At 40.0% G+C, this 17,128-nt stretch overlaps 1 protein-coding gene across 8 annotated transcripts in view; it reads left to right on the top strand.

Annotated features, from left to right (window-relative positions):
* Positions 1 to 1,587: 1,587 nt before the first annotated feature.
* The window catches only part of CLEC1A (C-type lectin domain family 1 member A), a 31,440-nt gene continuing 15,899 nt past the window's right edge, over positions 1,588 to 17,128 (top strand). For 3 of the 8 annotated variants that reach the window (XM_036252204.1, XM_036252208.1, XM_036252207.1), the window contains exons 1-2: positions 5,906 to 7,290; positions 11,538 to 11,660. In XM_036252204.1, the coding sequence (XP_036108097.1) occupies positions 7,170 to 7,290; positions 11,538 to 11,660 (244 nt within the window). In that variant the 5' untranslated portion in view covers positions 5,906 to 7,169. Of the gene's footprint in view, positions 2,873 to 5,905; positions 7,291 to 11,537; positions 11,661 to 17,128 lie in introns of those variants that run through there. The other 5 variants (XM_036252205.1, XM_036252203.1, XM_036252202.1 and 2 more) reach the window with 5 other exon arrangements.

Genomic DNA, 17,128 nt, shown 5'->3' with positions numbered 1-17,128 from the left:
TACTATTTCGCTTCCATGTAGTTGAATTTTTTAAAATCTTTTTATTGTAATTGATTTCTAGCTTTATGCCATTGTGATCTGAGAAAATACTTGATATGATTTCAATCTTGTTGAGCTTGTCAAGACAGTTTTTTTCCTAACATGTGGTCTATCTTTGAGAATGTCCCATGTGACTTGATAAGAATGCATATTCTGCAGTTTAGGGCTGAAATGCTCTGCAAATATCAACTAAATCCAACTTATCTAGTGCATCATTTAGGGTCTCTATTTTTTTGTTAATTTTTTGTCTAGAAGATTTATCAAATGATGTCAGTGGGATATCATACTATGATTGTATGGCTGTTGACCTCTCACTTAAAGTCCTCCAGAAGTTTTAAAATATATTTTTTGCTCCTATATTGACTGCATATAGATTTACCAGGGTTATATCCTCTTGTTGGATTGATCCTTTTAATGTTATATAGTGGTCTTCTTTGTCTCTTGTCATGGCCTTTATTTTGAAGTCTATTTTATCCAATATGAGGATTGCTACCTCATATATATATTTTTTTTAATTTCCATTTGCATGGAAAATTTTTTTTCATCCCTTCACTTTCGTCCTGTGTGAGTCTTTTATTCTGAGGTGGGTCTCTTGTTTTCCTACCCAGTTAGCTACACTGTGCTTTTCGACTGAAGCATTTAATCCACTTCCATTTAAGGTTATCATTGAGAGGTACTTATTAATTGCCATTTTAATTCATTATGCCTATGTTTCTCTCTCTCTCTCTCTCTCTCTCTCTCTCTCTCTCTCTGTCTGTCTTCTTATTATTACAGCAGTTTTTATAACATTTTTTGCAATGCTGGTTTGGTGGTAATAAATGCATTTAGCCTCCCCTGCCCTCCCAAAGGGAAGCTCTTTATTTCACTTTCTATTTTGAATGATAGCCTTGCTGGATAGAGTAATCTTAGTTTCAGATCCCTGTTTTTCATTACCTTGAATACTTCATGCCATTCTCTTCTGACCTGTAGTGTTTCTGATGAGAAATAAGCTGACAGCCTTATGGGAGCTCCTTTATAGGTGACCTGTTGTTTTTCTCTTGTTGTCATTAAGGTGATCTCTTTGTCTTTAATTTTTGGTATTTTAATTATGATGTGTCTTAGTATGGCCCTCTTTGGGTTCTTCTTGCTTGGGACTCTCTGTGCTTCATGAACTCGTGTACCTTTTTCCTTTCCCAAGTTAGGAAATTTTTCTGCCACTATTTCTTCAAACACGTTCTCTATCACTTGCTCACTCTCTGCTTCTTCTGGTACCCCTATAATGTGGATGTTGTTACACTTCAAATTATGTCACAAGTCTCTTAAACTGTCCTCTTGTTTTTTAATTATTTTTTCTTGTTGGTTCTCTGACTGAGTGACTTCTTTTTCTATCCTGTCTTTTAATTCACTGACCTGATTCTCAACTTCCTCTAATCTGCTATTAATTCCTTCAAGTGTGTTCTTTGTTTCTGCTAAGTCATTCTTGATTTCTGATTGGTTATTTTACATTGTTTCTGTATTTTTTTATAATGCTGTTGAGCATCTTTATAATTATTACTTTGAACTCTATATCTGATAGCTTGCTTATCTCCATTTCATTAGCCCTTACTCTAGAAATTTCTCTCATTCTTTCATTTCAGGCTTGTTTTTTTGTTTCACTGTGTTGGCTGCTTCCTTCCCCTGTCCCCCTTTCTTCCTATGTATTTAGTAGATCTGCTATGACTCTCAGTCTGGGTAAGGTGATCTTGTTTTTTAGGTGACCTGTGGGACCTAATGGTGCAGTCTCCCTGATCACCAGACCTGGATGCTCTAATAATGTTTCATATGCTCCAATAATGCTTTGTGTGGGACCTTCTGCTGTGATGGAGTCTTGATCACTATTGGTCCATTTTTTGGGGGCTTGGCCCTCTGGCTGGCTGATAGTGATTCTCAACCCCTAAAATAGTGAGCAGTCTGCTCTACAGTTACTTATCATCTGAAGTGCAATTCACCTCATCAGGGATTGGAACCTGCCAATATCTCCCTGTGGATATCAATGATTAAAAGTTTGTAGATCCTTCTGCTGAAGTTGGATAAGTATGGACCAGACCATGCTGAACACCAAAGTCTTGTTTTACTCTCCCAGGGCAGAGTTACAGATGGCAAAACTCAAAGCACCCAGAAATCTGCCTCTGCCGGTAGGCTGGCTGTTAGTGTCAGTCACTTAATGAGCCTCAGTTTTCCATCCTCCATTAGATGTAAACTAACCAAACAGGAAGGATGAGAGAAATTCTAGGGTGTAGGGTAATTGTTTTTCCCTGTGCTAAAGCTTCTTGAATGGGAAACTTCTGCCTGAAAAAGATACTGTTTCAGTGTAGGGTAATGACTAAGCACAGAGGTCTAGACTGTGGCCTTCCCAGCTCTGTCCTCAGAGCCATGGTTCCCATAGACTGCAGGCCAGGCAAAGATTCAAAGTGCCCAGAGATCCATCTCTGCCTTTAGACTGACTGTTAGACTCAGTCACTTAATGATCCTCAGGCTAACTTTGTTCACTAGATATAAACTCCACCAAGTGGGCGGAGTGAGAGAAATTCCATTGGGTGAGGCTATCACTTCACCCTAGGCTAAAGCTGCTTTGAAGGGGAAACAGCCTGCGATAGATGGCTTCTTCAACATGGGGGAATGACTCGGCATAGGGCTCCTTGTGGTTGCCTTTCCGGTGCCATGAATGCCAGACTCTCCTCACACAGCTCTAGTCCACTCAGCCCAAATGAGAGGCTGTAGACAAATTTAGTGCACTGGTTCTTCAAGAGGGTGCCAGTTTTCCAGCCATCAGTCCCTGCCAGACAGAACCTCTTGGTGCTTTCAACAGCCAGTGGTATGTGGACACCTTTCCTGGTTCTGCCACTCTGGGCTGGGGTGCCCAGCTTGGCATTTAGACCCAGAATTTCCAGGGGGAGCCCCCCTCCCCCCCCCCACACAGCTGAAATATTCCTCCAGAACTTCAGCTGCTGTCTATGGGAGCTCAGTCAGCCCTCTCATGCCTTTGAAATTTCTACCATACTTGATGTGGACTCCTCTGTATGTCCTTAGTTATAAGGTTATAAGGGTTCCTTCCAGCTGGTCTGCAGTTGGTTATTCTGGCTGATTTTTTAAAAATAATTTTTCTTTGTTGATTTTAGAAAAAAGAAAGAAAGAAAGAAAAATAGAAACATCAATGAAAGAGAACATCAATTGGCTGCCAGCTGCATGCCCCTCACTGGGAATTGGGCCCACAACCTGGGCATGTGTCCTGACCGGAAATAGAACTGGCGACCTCTTGGTGCCTGGGTTGACAGTCAACCAGTGAGCCACACCAGCCTGGCCTGGCTGATTTTTTATTTTAGTTTTAATTCTAGTTTGGTCCTAGGAGAAGGGCAGTGTAGCTTTCATTCAATCTGCCACCATTTTTTTACTCCCAATTCTGTTTCTTAAAGACAAAGTTATTTTATATTCAAATCATATGAATAACATAAAGTTTGAGATTTGACCCTCAAGCAGTAAAGACAGGGGCTGATCTGTTGTTCTTTTTATATTTCCTCTAGGTGTAAGGTTAGATTGTTTATTAGAGTTGTTTGTTTGCTTCTTAAGGTTGGCTTGTGTTGCTCTGAATTTCCCTTCTAAGACTGCTTTAGCTGTGTTTCATAGATTTTGGGTTATTGTGTTTTCATTTTCATTTGTCATAAGATATTTTTTGATTTTCCCCCCTTGATCTCACTGTTAATGCATTCATACTTTAGTACCATGTTATTTAACTTTTTTGTGTTTGTGTGTTTTTCAGATTTTTTTCTTGTAATTGATTTTTATTTTCATACCACTGTGGTCAGGAAGATGCACAATATAATTTTAATCTCTTTAAATTTATTGAGACTTGTTTTGTCACCTAACATGTGATCTATCCTGGAAAATGTTCATGTGCACTTAAAAAGAATTAATATTCTGCTGCTTTAGGTAAAATGCTTTAAAAGAATCAATTAAATCAATCTGATCTACTGTGTCATTTAAGGCCACAGTTTTCTTGTTGAGTTTCTATTTGGAAGATCTAACCATTGATGTCAATATTGTGTTCGAGTACCCTACTATGACTGTATTATTGTAGATCTCTCTTTTTATTTTCATCAATATTTGCTCTATATATTTAAGTGCTCTTATGCTGGGTATATAAATGTTTACAAGGGTTATGTCCTCTTGTTGGATTGATCCCCTTATCAATATGAAACGTCCTTTTGTCTCTCACTATACCCTTTGCTTTGAAGTCTATTTTGTCTGACATAAGTGTTGCTATCCCATTTTTTTTTTTCATTTCCTTTATTTTCCGTCTGTATGTGTCTTTTGATCTGAAGTGGGTCTTTTGTAGACAATGTATTAGATCTTATTTTTAATCCATTCAGCTACTCTATATCTCGATTGTAATATTTATTCCATTTACATTTACAGTTACTATTGATAGGTACATAATTATTGCCATTTTATTTTTCATATTTACATTCTTCTTCTTCTTTTTTTTTTCAAAGAAGTGTCTTTGACATTTCTTCTAATACTGGTTTGGTGGTGATGAGCTCCTTTAGGTTTCTCTGGTTTGAAAAGCTCTTTATTTTTCTTTCCATTTTAAATGATAGCCTTGCCAGTTACAAGTAGTGTTGGTTATAAATACTTGCTTTTCATATTTTGAATATTTTGTGCCAATCCTTATAGGCCTGCAAGGTTTCTTTTGAGAAATCAGCTGACAGTCTTATGGGAGCTACCTTATAGATAAGTAACTGTCTTTCTCTTGCTGCTCTTAAATTTTTCTAGTTGTCTTTAACATTTGGCATTTAATTATGATGCGTCTTGGTGTGGGCCTCTTTGGGTTCATCTTGTTTGGGACTCTCTGTGCTTTTTCGGATTTGTGTGTTCTTTTTCTTTGCCAGGATAGGGAAGTTTTTACTTATTATTTCTTGAAAGAGTTACTCAATCCATTGCTCTCTCTCTCCTCCTTCTGGTAATCCTTATGATGCAAATGTTGGTATGCTTGAAGTTGTCCCAGAGGCTTCTTACACTATCCACATTTTTAAAAATTCTTTTTCCTGTTCTGATTGAATGTTTTCTGCTACCTTGTCTCCCAAATCACTGAACCAATCTCCTGCTTCATCTAATTTGCTGTTGATTTTTTTCTAGTGTATTCTTTTTTTTTTTTTTATCCTCACCTGAGGTCATTTTTTTATTTTTTGTTCAGATAGAGTGGGAGGAAGAGAGAGAGAGAAACATCGACGTGAAAGGGACACATCAAGTGGTTGCCACCCACACAACCCATCCAGGGCCGGGGACAAACTGCAACCAAGGTATGGTCCCTCAGCGGGAAGCGAACCTGGGTCTTTCTGAACCACAGGTCGACGCTCTAACTGCTGAGCCAAACCGGCCAGGGCTCTAGTGTATTCTTTTTTTTTTTTATCCTCACCCGAGGATATTTTTCCATTTTTTGTTCAGGTAGAGTGGGAGGGAGAGAGAGGAACAGAGAGAGAGAGAGAAACATCGATGTGAAAGGAACACATCGAGTGGCTGCCACCCGCACAACCAACCAGGGCCGGGGACAAACTGCAACCGAGCTACGCGCCCTTAGCGGGAACCGAACCCGGGTCTCTCAGGACCGCAGGTCGACGCTCTAACCGCTGAGCCAAACCGGCCAGGGCTCTAGTGTATTCTTTATTTCAGTTATTGTAGTCTTCATTTGACTAGTTCTTTTTATGGTTTCTATGTCCTTTTTTATGCTTAGTATCTCTTTCCTGAAGTTACTAAGTTCCTCAAGCATTCTTGTAACCAGTGTTTTAAATTTTGTATCTGATAGATTGCTTGCCTCCATTTTATTTTGCTCTTTTTCTGGAGATTTCTTTTGTTGTTTCATTTGGGATATATTTCTTTGTCTCTTCATTTTGGCTTCCTCTCTGTGTTTGTTTCTATATTAGTTGAATCTGCTAAGTCTCCTGACCTTGGCAGAGTGATATTATGTAGTAGGTGTCTTGCTTTTCCCGGTGGTTCAAACTCCTTGATCACCAGAGCTGGGTGCTTCAGGAGAGTTCCTTGTATGGGTTGTGTTTGTCCCCCTGTTGTAGTTGAGCCTTGATTGCTGTTGGCATGTCAGTGGGTGGGATTGATCCCTGGGCTGACTGACTATGAGTATGGGCCATGACCATGTTATATGAGCTGCTATATAAGGGTTTACCCCACAGAGCATGATTTGCCCCTGCAGGGTCTGGTGCCTGCTTAGACCATCCTTTGGATGTGATATTTGAGGCACTAATTAGGTGGTGCTCTGCTGTCTGAAGTTGGCCATTGGGTATGTTGGTTCTGAAGCCACTAGGGAGAGTCTCTGGTGCAAGCCAAAGTCAGATGCTGCCTGTAACCGGCCTGGGATTACCTGTTAGGAGCCAGTAAGTGACCTGCAGTTGGTAGCACCTCTGCTGGACCTGGATGCACATGGAAAATCCACACTGTGAACTGAGACAAAAGGCACAAGGTAGCCTGAAACCTGCTGCTGCCTGCCTGTTACCTGTAAGGCTCAGCCTATGAAAAATCCTAGTGTGGTATACAAGTTAGGTGAAACAGGGTCTCAGCAGGGTGGGGTGAGTCACGTTTACCAGGTTAATCTAGATTCAGATTTGGCACCAGTTCTGAGCCTGAGGCCACCCATTAAATGTCACAGTGTACACTGAGGTCAGCCTCCACCTGCCTGGGGCCTATACAGACTTTTGTGGTGGGTTGGAGTGTCAGGAGTCATCAGGGTGGAGTGAGTGAAGTTCATCAGGCTAATGCAAGTTCAGATTTGGTCATGTGGTGGGGGGAGGGCTCAACACAGGGACAATAGTGGCCCTTGCCCTAAAGCCACACAACTCAGTTTCTTCCTGTGTGTCTCTGGTGACCTCTGTGCTTGACTAGAACTCCTTGAGAGTTTTTTAAAGAAAGACCATTGTGAGTCAAGGTTGACTGCTGGCCTCTGAAGGAGCCTGGGATGGTTTGGGGGTTGGATTGGGTGGAGTTTCAGGGAATCATCAGAGTGGAGCAAGTAGATTTCACCAAGTCAATGCAGATTTAGATTTGGCCATGTGGAGGATTGCTCAACACAGAAAAGATGGTATCTATCAGTCAGCTGCATTAGAGGAATGCTCAACACAAGGACAATGGTGGACATCCTTCCAGCACACCCTACGGAAGCTCACAATTCATTTTCTCTCCCCGTGCCTCTGGTAACTCCGAGCTGCTATCCTTCTGCCACAACTGAAGGTGAGTACCTGTGAGTGTGAGTCTGTGTGTGGGTCCTTTAAGAGAATGCCTGGATTACAAGCAGTCTTTGGTCTCCCCTGGATGGATGGAATCACAGCTGACTCTCACAGTCAGATGTTTTGTGGGATTGTCTTCCTGGTACTGGTGTTATGGGCTGGGGAGCTCCGCATGGGGCTGGGCCCCTTCTCTCCTCAGGCGGGATCCTGTGCACTGAGATAGACCTCCTGATCGTAAACTGACACACGTTAGTGTGGGGCCAGCCCATTTTCATCTTCAACTCTTTTAGTCTCAAAGTGGCTTCTTCATTATAGCCTTAGTTATAGAATTTCTGTTCAGCTAGTCTTTAGATGGTTCTCCAGGTTGACTGTCTTATAATTTAGTTCTCATTTTGAAGTGGTCATAGGAGGAGGTGAGCACAGTGTTTACCTACCCTGCCATTTTTACCAAAACCCTTAATGGCAATTTTGCTTTCTTTTTTTTAAATGCCATCAATAAAAAAAATTAAAAAAAAGATCTGGTAAAGATATAAAAAAGCAATCATTTTGAGTGCAAAACATTTTATTATTTTTATAATTACTGCTTTGCAGTTTTCAGCAATTCTTCAGTAATTGCTATATAAAGATATTATTGGAACATAAATATATTTTCTCATATGGTGATTGGTCTCTTATTTTCTTTTAAACTTTCCCACAGGTGCTATTTTTATTTCCAGTAGGAAAGGCATTTATTGCCTTCCTATGTTTACTAATATGTGAACAGAAATTGTTTCAAATTCACTGGATTTTTACTTTAAAATGGTTAGTTTTGTGCAATACACATTCCACTTTAATAAAAAAAAATGTTAATCAAACAAACTTTGGCCCCCCATTTTATGCTGTGAGTAATAATCACTAACACGCTTTGCCTTCTCCCCCAAATAATGATGAACTTGCCACTGGGGAAGAGCTAGTAGAGTAGTACTGTGCTGAAGGTTATATTTTCAATCTCAAATATTTAAAAATCTAAGAGCAGAGGATAGAGATTTTAGTGAATTTACAGTAGTTTTTAAAGATACAAACCTGTACTGTCACTCTCTAAAAAGAAAGGAAGAAAGGGGAAAGATAAATCAGGTTGAGAGTTAAATGAAGACACAAGGTGGTGCCCTGACTGGTGTTGCTCAGTTGGTTGAGCATCATCATCCTGTGCACTGAAAGGTCACCCATTCAATTCCCGGCCAGAGAACATACCCAAGTTTTGGGTTCAATCCCTAGTAGGGGTGCTGTGGGAGGCAACTGATTTATGTTTCTCTTTCACATAGATGTTTGTTTCCCTCTCCCTTCTTCTCTTTCTCTAAATCAATAAAAATATGTATTTTTAAAAACACCACTAATTGCTAAAAAAGGACACAAGATGTAATTAAAAAGAGATGCCATGTATTTGAATTTTGTTTTTGGTTTGATTGGTTACCCTTGAGTCCCCAGCATGGAGTGGATGATTTAAAAGAATCATTATATAGAAAAATAATTCTGGTTGTTGAATGTCCAGCTGTATTTCTCAAAAACAGACAGGCTAGGCAACAATAATCTATGACTTAAATATAAAAGCATGATTATGACAACAATGATGGTGTAAAGAAAGATTGCTCTAGGCTGTCCAAGGCATACTATATCAGCTTACATGGAAATGCATGCAGGAATGAACAGAAAACATTGACACTTTTCCAAGAGACAGAAAGGGAAAAGAGCTGCTAGCTGAATTTGTGTCTAAAAGAAAAATTCAAGATGAATAATGAAGAAACACTATCTTCTCTTGCCTGAGTTATTGCAATAATTTTTAAAGTAGTATCCCAGTATCTGCCTGTCTTTCTATATCTATTTTCAAACATAGCAGAGTGATTCCACTAAATTTTTAAAAAATCATGTCAGTCTTCTACTAAGACTATGATTTCCCATATATCTCAGAGTGAAAAATAATCAAAATAAAAAGCAGAAGATCTTTAAATTGTCTAAAAGACAATTACTGTGGTCTACTTTACTCCTTTAAGCTACTCTACTCTTCGCTTCACTCATTCTACGTAGGACACTGATGTCTGTATTGTTTCTCAGCTATAGCTGGCATACTCCCTCCTCAGAGCTTTTGAGCTCTCTAGTCCCTTTATCTGAATGACTGTTACCCCAGAAATTTTCAGGACCTACCCTTACATCTCTTTCAGTTCTCTGCAAAAATAGCACTTTCTTAATTTGGCTGACTAATTTATTTAAAATTAGCAACTCTCCTTCCTGTACATTCTTAATCTCCCTTATCCTCCATATATTTTTATATCTCTTATTACAGTCTAGTAAACTCTACTATTTACTTATTATTTTTCTTGTATAGCATCTATTTTCCTCCACAGAATGTATGCTCTAAAAGAAAGGAGAGTTTTATTTTATACTGATATGTCTCAGAGAACAGTACCTGCAATAATGTAGGTGTTCAAAAACAATTTTTGTCATTGTTGAAAAAAATTATTTAAGGACAAGTAGTAAAATGTTAATGTAGGTTGTTTGGAAAAACATTGTCAAGGATCCACATGAATCACTGAAGTTTGGAAAATAGTTCTAACTGCTGTTTCATTAGAATCATAATTATCAGCACTTCCTAAGTGTATATTTTTCAGGCCTCACCTGTTTTGACTTCTAATATTCCATCTTTCTTCCTCTTTCTCACAGTAAATGTGCTTCACTTACTGTTTCCTTCAAAATTTTTTACTGCCTTCTCTTCTATAACCTTTCCTAAGCCATAAACTCATTGAAAATAACCAAATAATTTTTGTCTTCTTACTTTTTACAAGGCATTATGCAAGAGAAAGGTCTCTTTAGATTTGTTTTATTTAGAATAACCTGGTAAACAATACATAGCTTGAGACACATGATGAATCCACAGTATATACTTCCTGATCCATCCCTCATAAGGGTTAGTGGCCCTAATCCAAGCATCTTCTGCACTATATTTAGTATGCTTGATTTAGCCAAGCTATCCCCCTATACAAATATAGAAAAGTATTAGCAGACTAATATAATTCTATTGTACTGTTTTGGAAAGAGTTTTTGGACATTATCTAAAATAAACTTCTCATATCCTTTCCAGCTTAGGAAATTTAGGAACGAATTGTTATCTAGCTTCCTAAAGTCACAGATAGTTAGTAATAATTCTAAAAGTCTTTACTTCCAGTAAAATATCATCATCATGATGTACCAAATGTGCTATAAAATGTTAAATTGAGCCCACATACTGTAAGACAAAAGATTATTGAATTGAATTGACAACCAGAAAGTGCCTTTCTTTCTTATTTCTTTTCTTTCTTTTCTCTCTTTCTCTCTCTCTCTCTCTCTCTCTCTCTCTCTCTCTCATTAATCCTCACCCCAGGATACGTTTAGAGAGAGGAAGGGAGAGAGGGGGGGGGTAACAATGAAACATTAATTGGTTGCCTCCAGTACATACCCCAAACAGGGATTAAACTTACAACCTAAGTATGAGTCCTGATCAGAATTGAATCTCAACCTTTTGGTGTATGGGACGGCGCTCCAAATGAGCCACCTAGCCAGGGCCTGAAAGTATTTTAAAGCTCATTCTGTCCCTAAGCAAGGTGGCTTTAGAGCAATTTCTCACCTATCTGGCCTTCAACCTCTCTTTTTGTAAAATAAGAGTAGAATCAATTAGGTATCCTCAAAAGGACTCTTTTGTGCTGACATTCCATGTATATGATGCTTTATGCTATAGCTTGGGAGAAAGGTAAAGGCTGGTTCTGTAGTCTCTTTGGTTTTCTCAAAGGCACAGAGAGATTAAACTTAATCTAAGTGCCTCAGTGAGTATATGATGCGTAAGAAGGTAATGTAGCCCTCTGACTGATTAGTGTTTTACAGAGTCTGAAGGAGCCTCTCTGTGATTGTAAGGTCTTGCCTTCTTTACACAGTTAAACAGGAACTACAAACAAATGAACAAAAGAGATCTGAGAAGCTCAACCCCTTCGGTAATTGTTCAGACAGAGGCAGTCCAAACAGAAAACACATGCTATTTCCCTTTTGCCTGACCAATTTGGCATTCAGAGTACAAGTTTACAGGACAGGGGCTGGGCCTCTCCAGGCAGGAACTTGAGTCAGAGGTTTCCCTGCTACTAGCTGGGAGAGAACGTTAGGAATGCCTTTCAGTGCGTAGGTTCCTGAACTGTCTCACAGAAGCCCGGCAGCTTGGGGCAATCCAACCACAGCTTACCCTTACCCCTACAGGAATCCAGATGCAGGCCAAGTACAGCAGCACGCGGAACATGCTGGATGATGACTGGGACACAACCGTGAGCCTGCATTCCCGAGTCTCTACTATATCCCGGCGTCCAGAGCGTGGGAACACAGGTACTCTGTCTCCTGGAGTCAAGATTGGCCAGACCCCTGAGAAATGCATGAGATAAGCTACCTCTCCAAGGAATGTACAAAATAGAGGAAAGGCAGATGAATGTTGTCATGATTTACAATCGTGTGAACTGTTCACTTTCCATCACTTGTGTTCCACTTCCTGTAAGAACATCTGAAAAATTAAACTCTGTATAAATGCACAGATGTTTGTTTTTCTAAGGTTCTCTTGCTGGCACAGTGCTTTGCAGTTGACGGTGTGTTGTTTTGACCAATTAGGTATAGCATACAAAGGTGAGATTGCGTGTACCAGTAGAACATTTTTCCTTCCTCTTCCTGTCATTCCATGATGGCCAAAACCAATGCTATTTTATTTACCATCTGTGACCTCATCTGGAAATTTAGATTTATAAAGGCTACCTTTTGGTTAGTTTTGAACTCATGGCTTTGGAGGGAGGTTTCCAAGCAGACACATCAAACCTGGTATTTTGCTATAATTGTTCTGCATTGTGAAGTTGTGAGGCCTTTGAAGAGTCATATCAACATCAGCTGTTTGGTCATATTACCTGTGAAATGAGAGGAGATTAAAGCAAATGCCTTTTAAGGTCCCTTCAGCTCTGACACTCTGTGATTCAATGATTTAAATGATACCCTTATACTATTTGGTTGCAATTATATCTCATCCCCTCCTTTTCTTTTGTTCTATTGTGTTCCAGAATATTATTGAGATGATTGAATCAAATTATGAAAATATTTAATTTCAGTTACATTTAGCTTCTTTATTATACTTTTACTTCCAATAATTCACCCTGTGACATATTAATAATTTTTTTTTTTTTTTTTAGTCCATAGAAGAGATAATTCACATACGTAGAGAAGGGTTTTATTTCCCAGGCAACTCAGCAAATCTAAGGCAGACACGTGTCTTGAAATCTAGTGAAAGGCCTTATATTCTCTTGCAGACAGGACTAGGTTCTATACCAGTTAAGTCATTCACTAACTATGTGAGATTAGGTATGTTACTCAAGTATTCTAGGGCCTCAGTTTCTCCATTTATAAAATGCTAGTGATTATAAACATGTATGTAGTGATTATTATGTATCTGGTATTGTTTTCATTCATATTAACTTAAGCCAATGTTACATAGAAGTAACAAAATCTCTCTAATTAACTGGCTCTGAGTACTAAGGCTGATGAAGCTATGCAAAGTCCTTGGTACATTGCAGACACACCAAAAATGTGCGTTACTTTTCAATACTGCATTCCTTGAGAATTGCTAAAGTGCTCTGTTTAACATTTTTGTGTATCAGAGAGATCCTCACTCGATGTCTGGATCTTAACATATCCTTTCCTTTTTGACTATATCCAGGTTTTCTTCAATTTTGTGTCTCTAGACACATGTTTCCCTTATTCTCTTCTATTTCTCCTTCTCTTTAGGTTTTGTTCTTATCCCCTACTAAAACTTTCCATTCACTTTCTAATTATTGAATAGATCACTAATGTGGCTTTTTAATTTAATTTTATTTTCCTTAATTTTCCAGTAAATTGTGAGGAGACACTGGGGGATTTCCAGCCTTCTTGATGTGAAACAATCTGACAACTTTGGGATGTCAGTTTCTGTACCACTAGATATGTTTAATAGGATGTGATATGTTTTCCTCCAACACATCCTATGAAGAGATGAGGCTTAGGGCGGTGGTTTCAAGTGGCATGTGTGTAACTAAATTTTTCACCTTTGACAAGAGCCAGGAACTCTCACAAAGATTAGTGATCAGCATAATCAGGAACAGAGTGCACAAATAAATTCTGCTGAGGTTGGAGGGTGGAGAGGGAGGTGGAGTAGGATAAAACACTAATTGAAACATCTGGCAACTTTTTGTAAGAAGTGGAAATTGAAACAGTAGGCGTAGAGCTTAAAAGCAGTCTCTTCCAAGAAAACATCTGAAAATAGTTATTTTACCCTACAGATGCATGATATCTTGTTTTCACCTTGTGATAATGCAAACATCTAGATCAATGTCACTATAGAAGTCTATTTATTTCTTTTTTATTTTTTTATTTTATTTTTTTATCCTCACCTGAGGACATTTTTCCATTTTTTGTACAGATAGAGTGGGAGGGAGAGAGAGAGAGAGAAACATCGACGTGAAAGGGACACATCGAGTGGCTGCCACCCGCACGACCAACCAGGGCCGGGGACAAACTGCAACCAAAGTACGTGCCCTTAGCGGGAACCGAACCCGGGTCTCTCCGTACCGCAGGCCGACGCTCTAACCGCTGAGCCAAACCGGCCAGGGCTATTTATTTCTTAGGAAAATAGTCTGAAATACATTTGTTAAAAAGACAGACTAAAAATTACTCTGGGATTTTTTTTTTTTTTTTTTTTTGGCAATGCAGAAGATTCAAATTCTACATGATGTTGTGGCACAATTACAACGAGAACATTTTAGAATTATTAAAAATAAATGATACACATTTGTTTTCTAAATTTTCATTTTTTAATATAAAGTTATGTTTTTATTTATTATTTATTATATCCTCACCCAAGGATATTTTTCCATTGATTTTCAGATAAAGTGGGAGGGAGGGAGGTAGAGAGAGAGAGAAAAACATCTATGCAAGAGAGGCACATCCACTGATTGTCTCCTAAACAACCCCGACCAGGGCCTGGGATTGAACTGCCACCAAAGTACATGCCCTTGAAAGAGTCAAACCCACAACTCTTTGGTTCTTGGGGTGACGCTTCAACCACTGAGCCAAACTGGCCAGGGTGACCCTTGAAAATTTTATATAATACTGGTTTGGTGGTGATAAACTCCTTTAGTCTTTTCTTGTCTGAGAAACTCTGTATATGTCCATTGATTCTAAATGATAGCTTTGTAGGATAGTGTAATCTTGGTTGTAGGTTGTTGCTTTTCATCACTGAATATCTTTTGCCACTTCTTCCCGACCTGCAAAGTTTCTTTTGAGAAATCAGCTGACAGTCTTATGGGAGCTCTTTGTAGCTAAGAAACTGCTTTTCTCTTGCTTCTTTTAAGATTCTCTCTTTGTATTTAACCTTTGGCATTTTGATGATGTGTCTTGGTGTGGACTTCTTTGGGTTCATCTTGTTTAGAACCCTCTGTGCTTCCTGAACTTGTATGTCTGTTTCCTTCACCAAGTTAGGGAAGTTTTCTGTCATTAATTGTTTCCAATAGGTTTTCAATTTCTTGCTCTCTCTCTTCTCCTTCTGGCACCCCCAAGATGCGAATGTTGGTACACTTGAAGTTATCCCAGAGGCTCCTTACACTATCCTCATGTTTTTAAAATTCTTTTTTTCTTTTTGCTGTTCTGATTGGGTGTTTTTTGCTTTCTTATATTCCAAATTGATGGTTTGCTTTTTGGCATCACCTACTCTACTATTGATTCCCTGTAAATTATTCATTATTTCAGTTAGTGAATTCATCATTTCTGACTGGTCCTCTCTTATGTTGATGTTTTCACTAAGTTCCTTGGAGTTCTCACTATCTTCCTTGAAGTTGTCACTAATTTCCTTGAGAATACTTATAACCAATGTTTTGAATTCTGCATCTGATTGATTGCTTATCTCCATTTCTTATAGTTCTTTCATTTGGGACATGTTTCTTTGTCTCCTCATTTTGGCTGCTTCCCTGTGTTTGTTTCTATGTATTAGGTAGAGCTGCTATGTCCCCTAGGTTTCCTAGGGTGGCCTATTAGTGTAGGTATCTTGTAGGGTTCAGTGGCACAGCCTCCCTGATCACCTCAGCAGGGCCCTCAAGGTGAACCCCTAGTGTGGACTGTACACCCTTCTGTTGTAATTGAGTCTTGATCGCTGTTGGCATGTCAATAGGAGGGAATTACTCAGGCTGATCAGCTGTAAGGACTGGCTGTGCCCACTGCCCACTGACCTCTGACTACCTTGAAAGATCAGCTGTGCAGGGGCCCACCACAAGACTTACTTCAGCAGGGCTCTGGCACCCACTGAATCCACTCCTTGAGTGTGTGTCACTTGTGGAGGTAGTTGGGTAGTGGTACTTCAACATGGTTGGAAGCTGTCCACTGGGTGTACTGGCCCTGGGGCAAGGGCAGGCACTGCCTGTGTTCTACCTGGGGGCACCAGGCATAAGCTACAAAGCTGCATATGGCAGCTTCTTGTGCTGGGCTTGGAGGTGCCCGGGCAAAGCCCAGCTGTGAACCAAGGCTGGCCGCTACTAGTGCCAGGCCTGGGGCCACTTAGCAAGAGGAATGGGGCTCACTGGGGCCAGATACTCGTTGTTTGAGATAATTTAGGAAAATTTGAAGCAGAATCCAAGACAGGCCAATGCTGTGGTAAAGCTGCTGAAAACAACTTAAGTGGGTCTGAAAATTGGATTGGGCAGGTCCTCAGGGAATCACCAGAGCTGGGCAAACAGTGTGAGCCAGGTTATGGCAGCCTCTGCCACCCCAAGGAGGGGCTCACCAAAGGAACAATGGCTTCCAACAGCAAGTCTGTCCAGGGAAGAACTGCCCCTCCAGCTCTTGCCCCAATATCAAACAACTCAGTTATTTTCTGTATGTCTCTGGCTGCCTCCCCAATGCTGGAGATTGGAGGGTAAGAGTTCAAGTAAGTCCGTGTACAGGCCCTTTAAGAGGAGCTACCCAGGTCTTCAGAAGACTCAGCCTCTTTTAGCTTCAGTTCCCGCTGGTTTTTAGAGCCAGAACTTGTGGGGACTTCTCTTCCTGGCACTGGAACCCTGAGCTGGGGTGTCTAGTGTGGGCTGGGAACCCTCTGTCCTCAGAGAGGACCTTCATAGCTGAGGTCTAACCCCTAATTTAAAAAAAAAAAATTTTTTTTTAAAAATTTTCACTCGAGGCTATTTTTCTATTTATCTTTAGATAGAGTGGGGGTGGGGAAAAGAGAGAAATATAGATGTGAGAGAGACACACCAACTGGTTGCCTCCCACATGACCCTGACAGGGGCCGGGGACCAAACTGCCACTGAGGTACATACCCTTAACCGAAATTGAACCCAAGGCTCTTCAGTCCATGGGCCGACACTCTAACAGTTGAGCCAAATAGGCCAGGGTTATCCCTCTTGATTTTTATCTGCCACATGAGTGTGTGGGACCAGCCCAACCTCACCTCTAGCATCCCCCACCAGAAGTTTCGATGTGGCTTCTTTAATTCCCTAGTCGTAGGACTTCCATTCAGCTTAATTTCAGGCAGTTCTGAATGACGGTTGTTCTGCAGTTTAGTTGTAATTTTGATGTGGTTGTGGGAGGAGGAGAGTACTTCACTTACCTCCAAAAAAGTTTTGAGAGAGAAAGTAACCATTGAATTGAGTTTACTTTAAGATGTTCCTCATGATATGGAAACAGAAATTGGAAGGTTTAAGGGACTGGAGGCCCCATAGGCAGACAAGGAGGTCTTTGGTAGCTTCGTGTTTCAGAGAACTAGAAGCAGTATGTCATAGCTCAGGTATAGGATTGGA

Source organism: Molossus molossus, unplaced genomic scaffold (assembly GCF_014108415.1).
Source record: "Molossus molossus isolate mMolMol1 unplaced genomic scaffold, mMolMol1.p scaffold_m16_p_10, whole genome shotgun sequence".
In the NCBI taxonomy this organism is placed as follows: Eukaryota; Metazoa; Chordata; class Mammalia; order Chiroptera; family Molossidae; genus Molossus; species Molossus molossus.
This window is presented reverse-complemented; position numbering and strand designations above follow the sequence as displayed.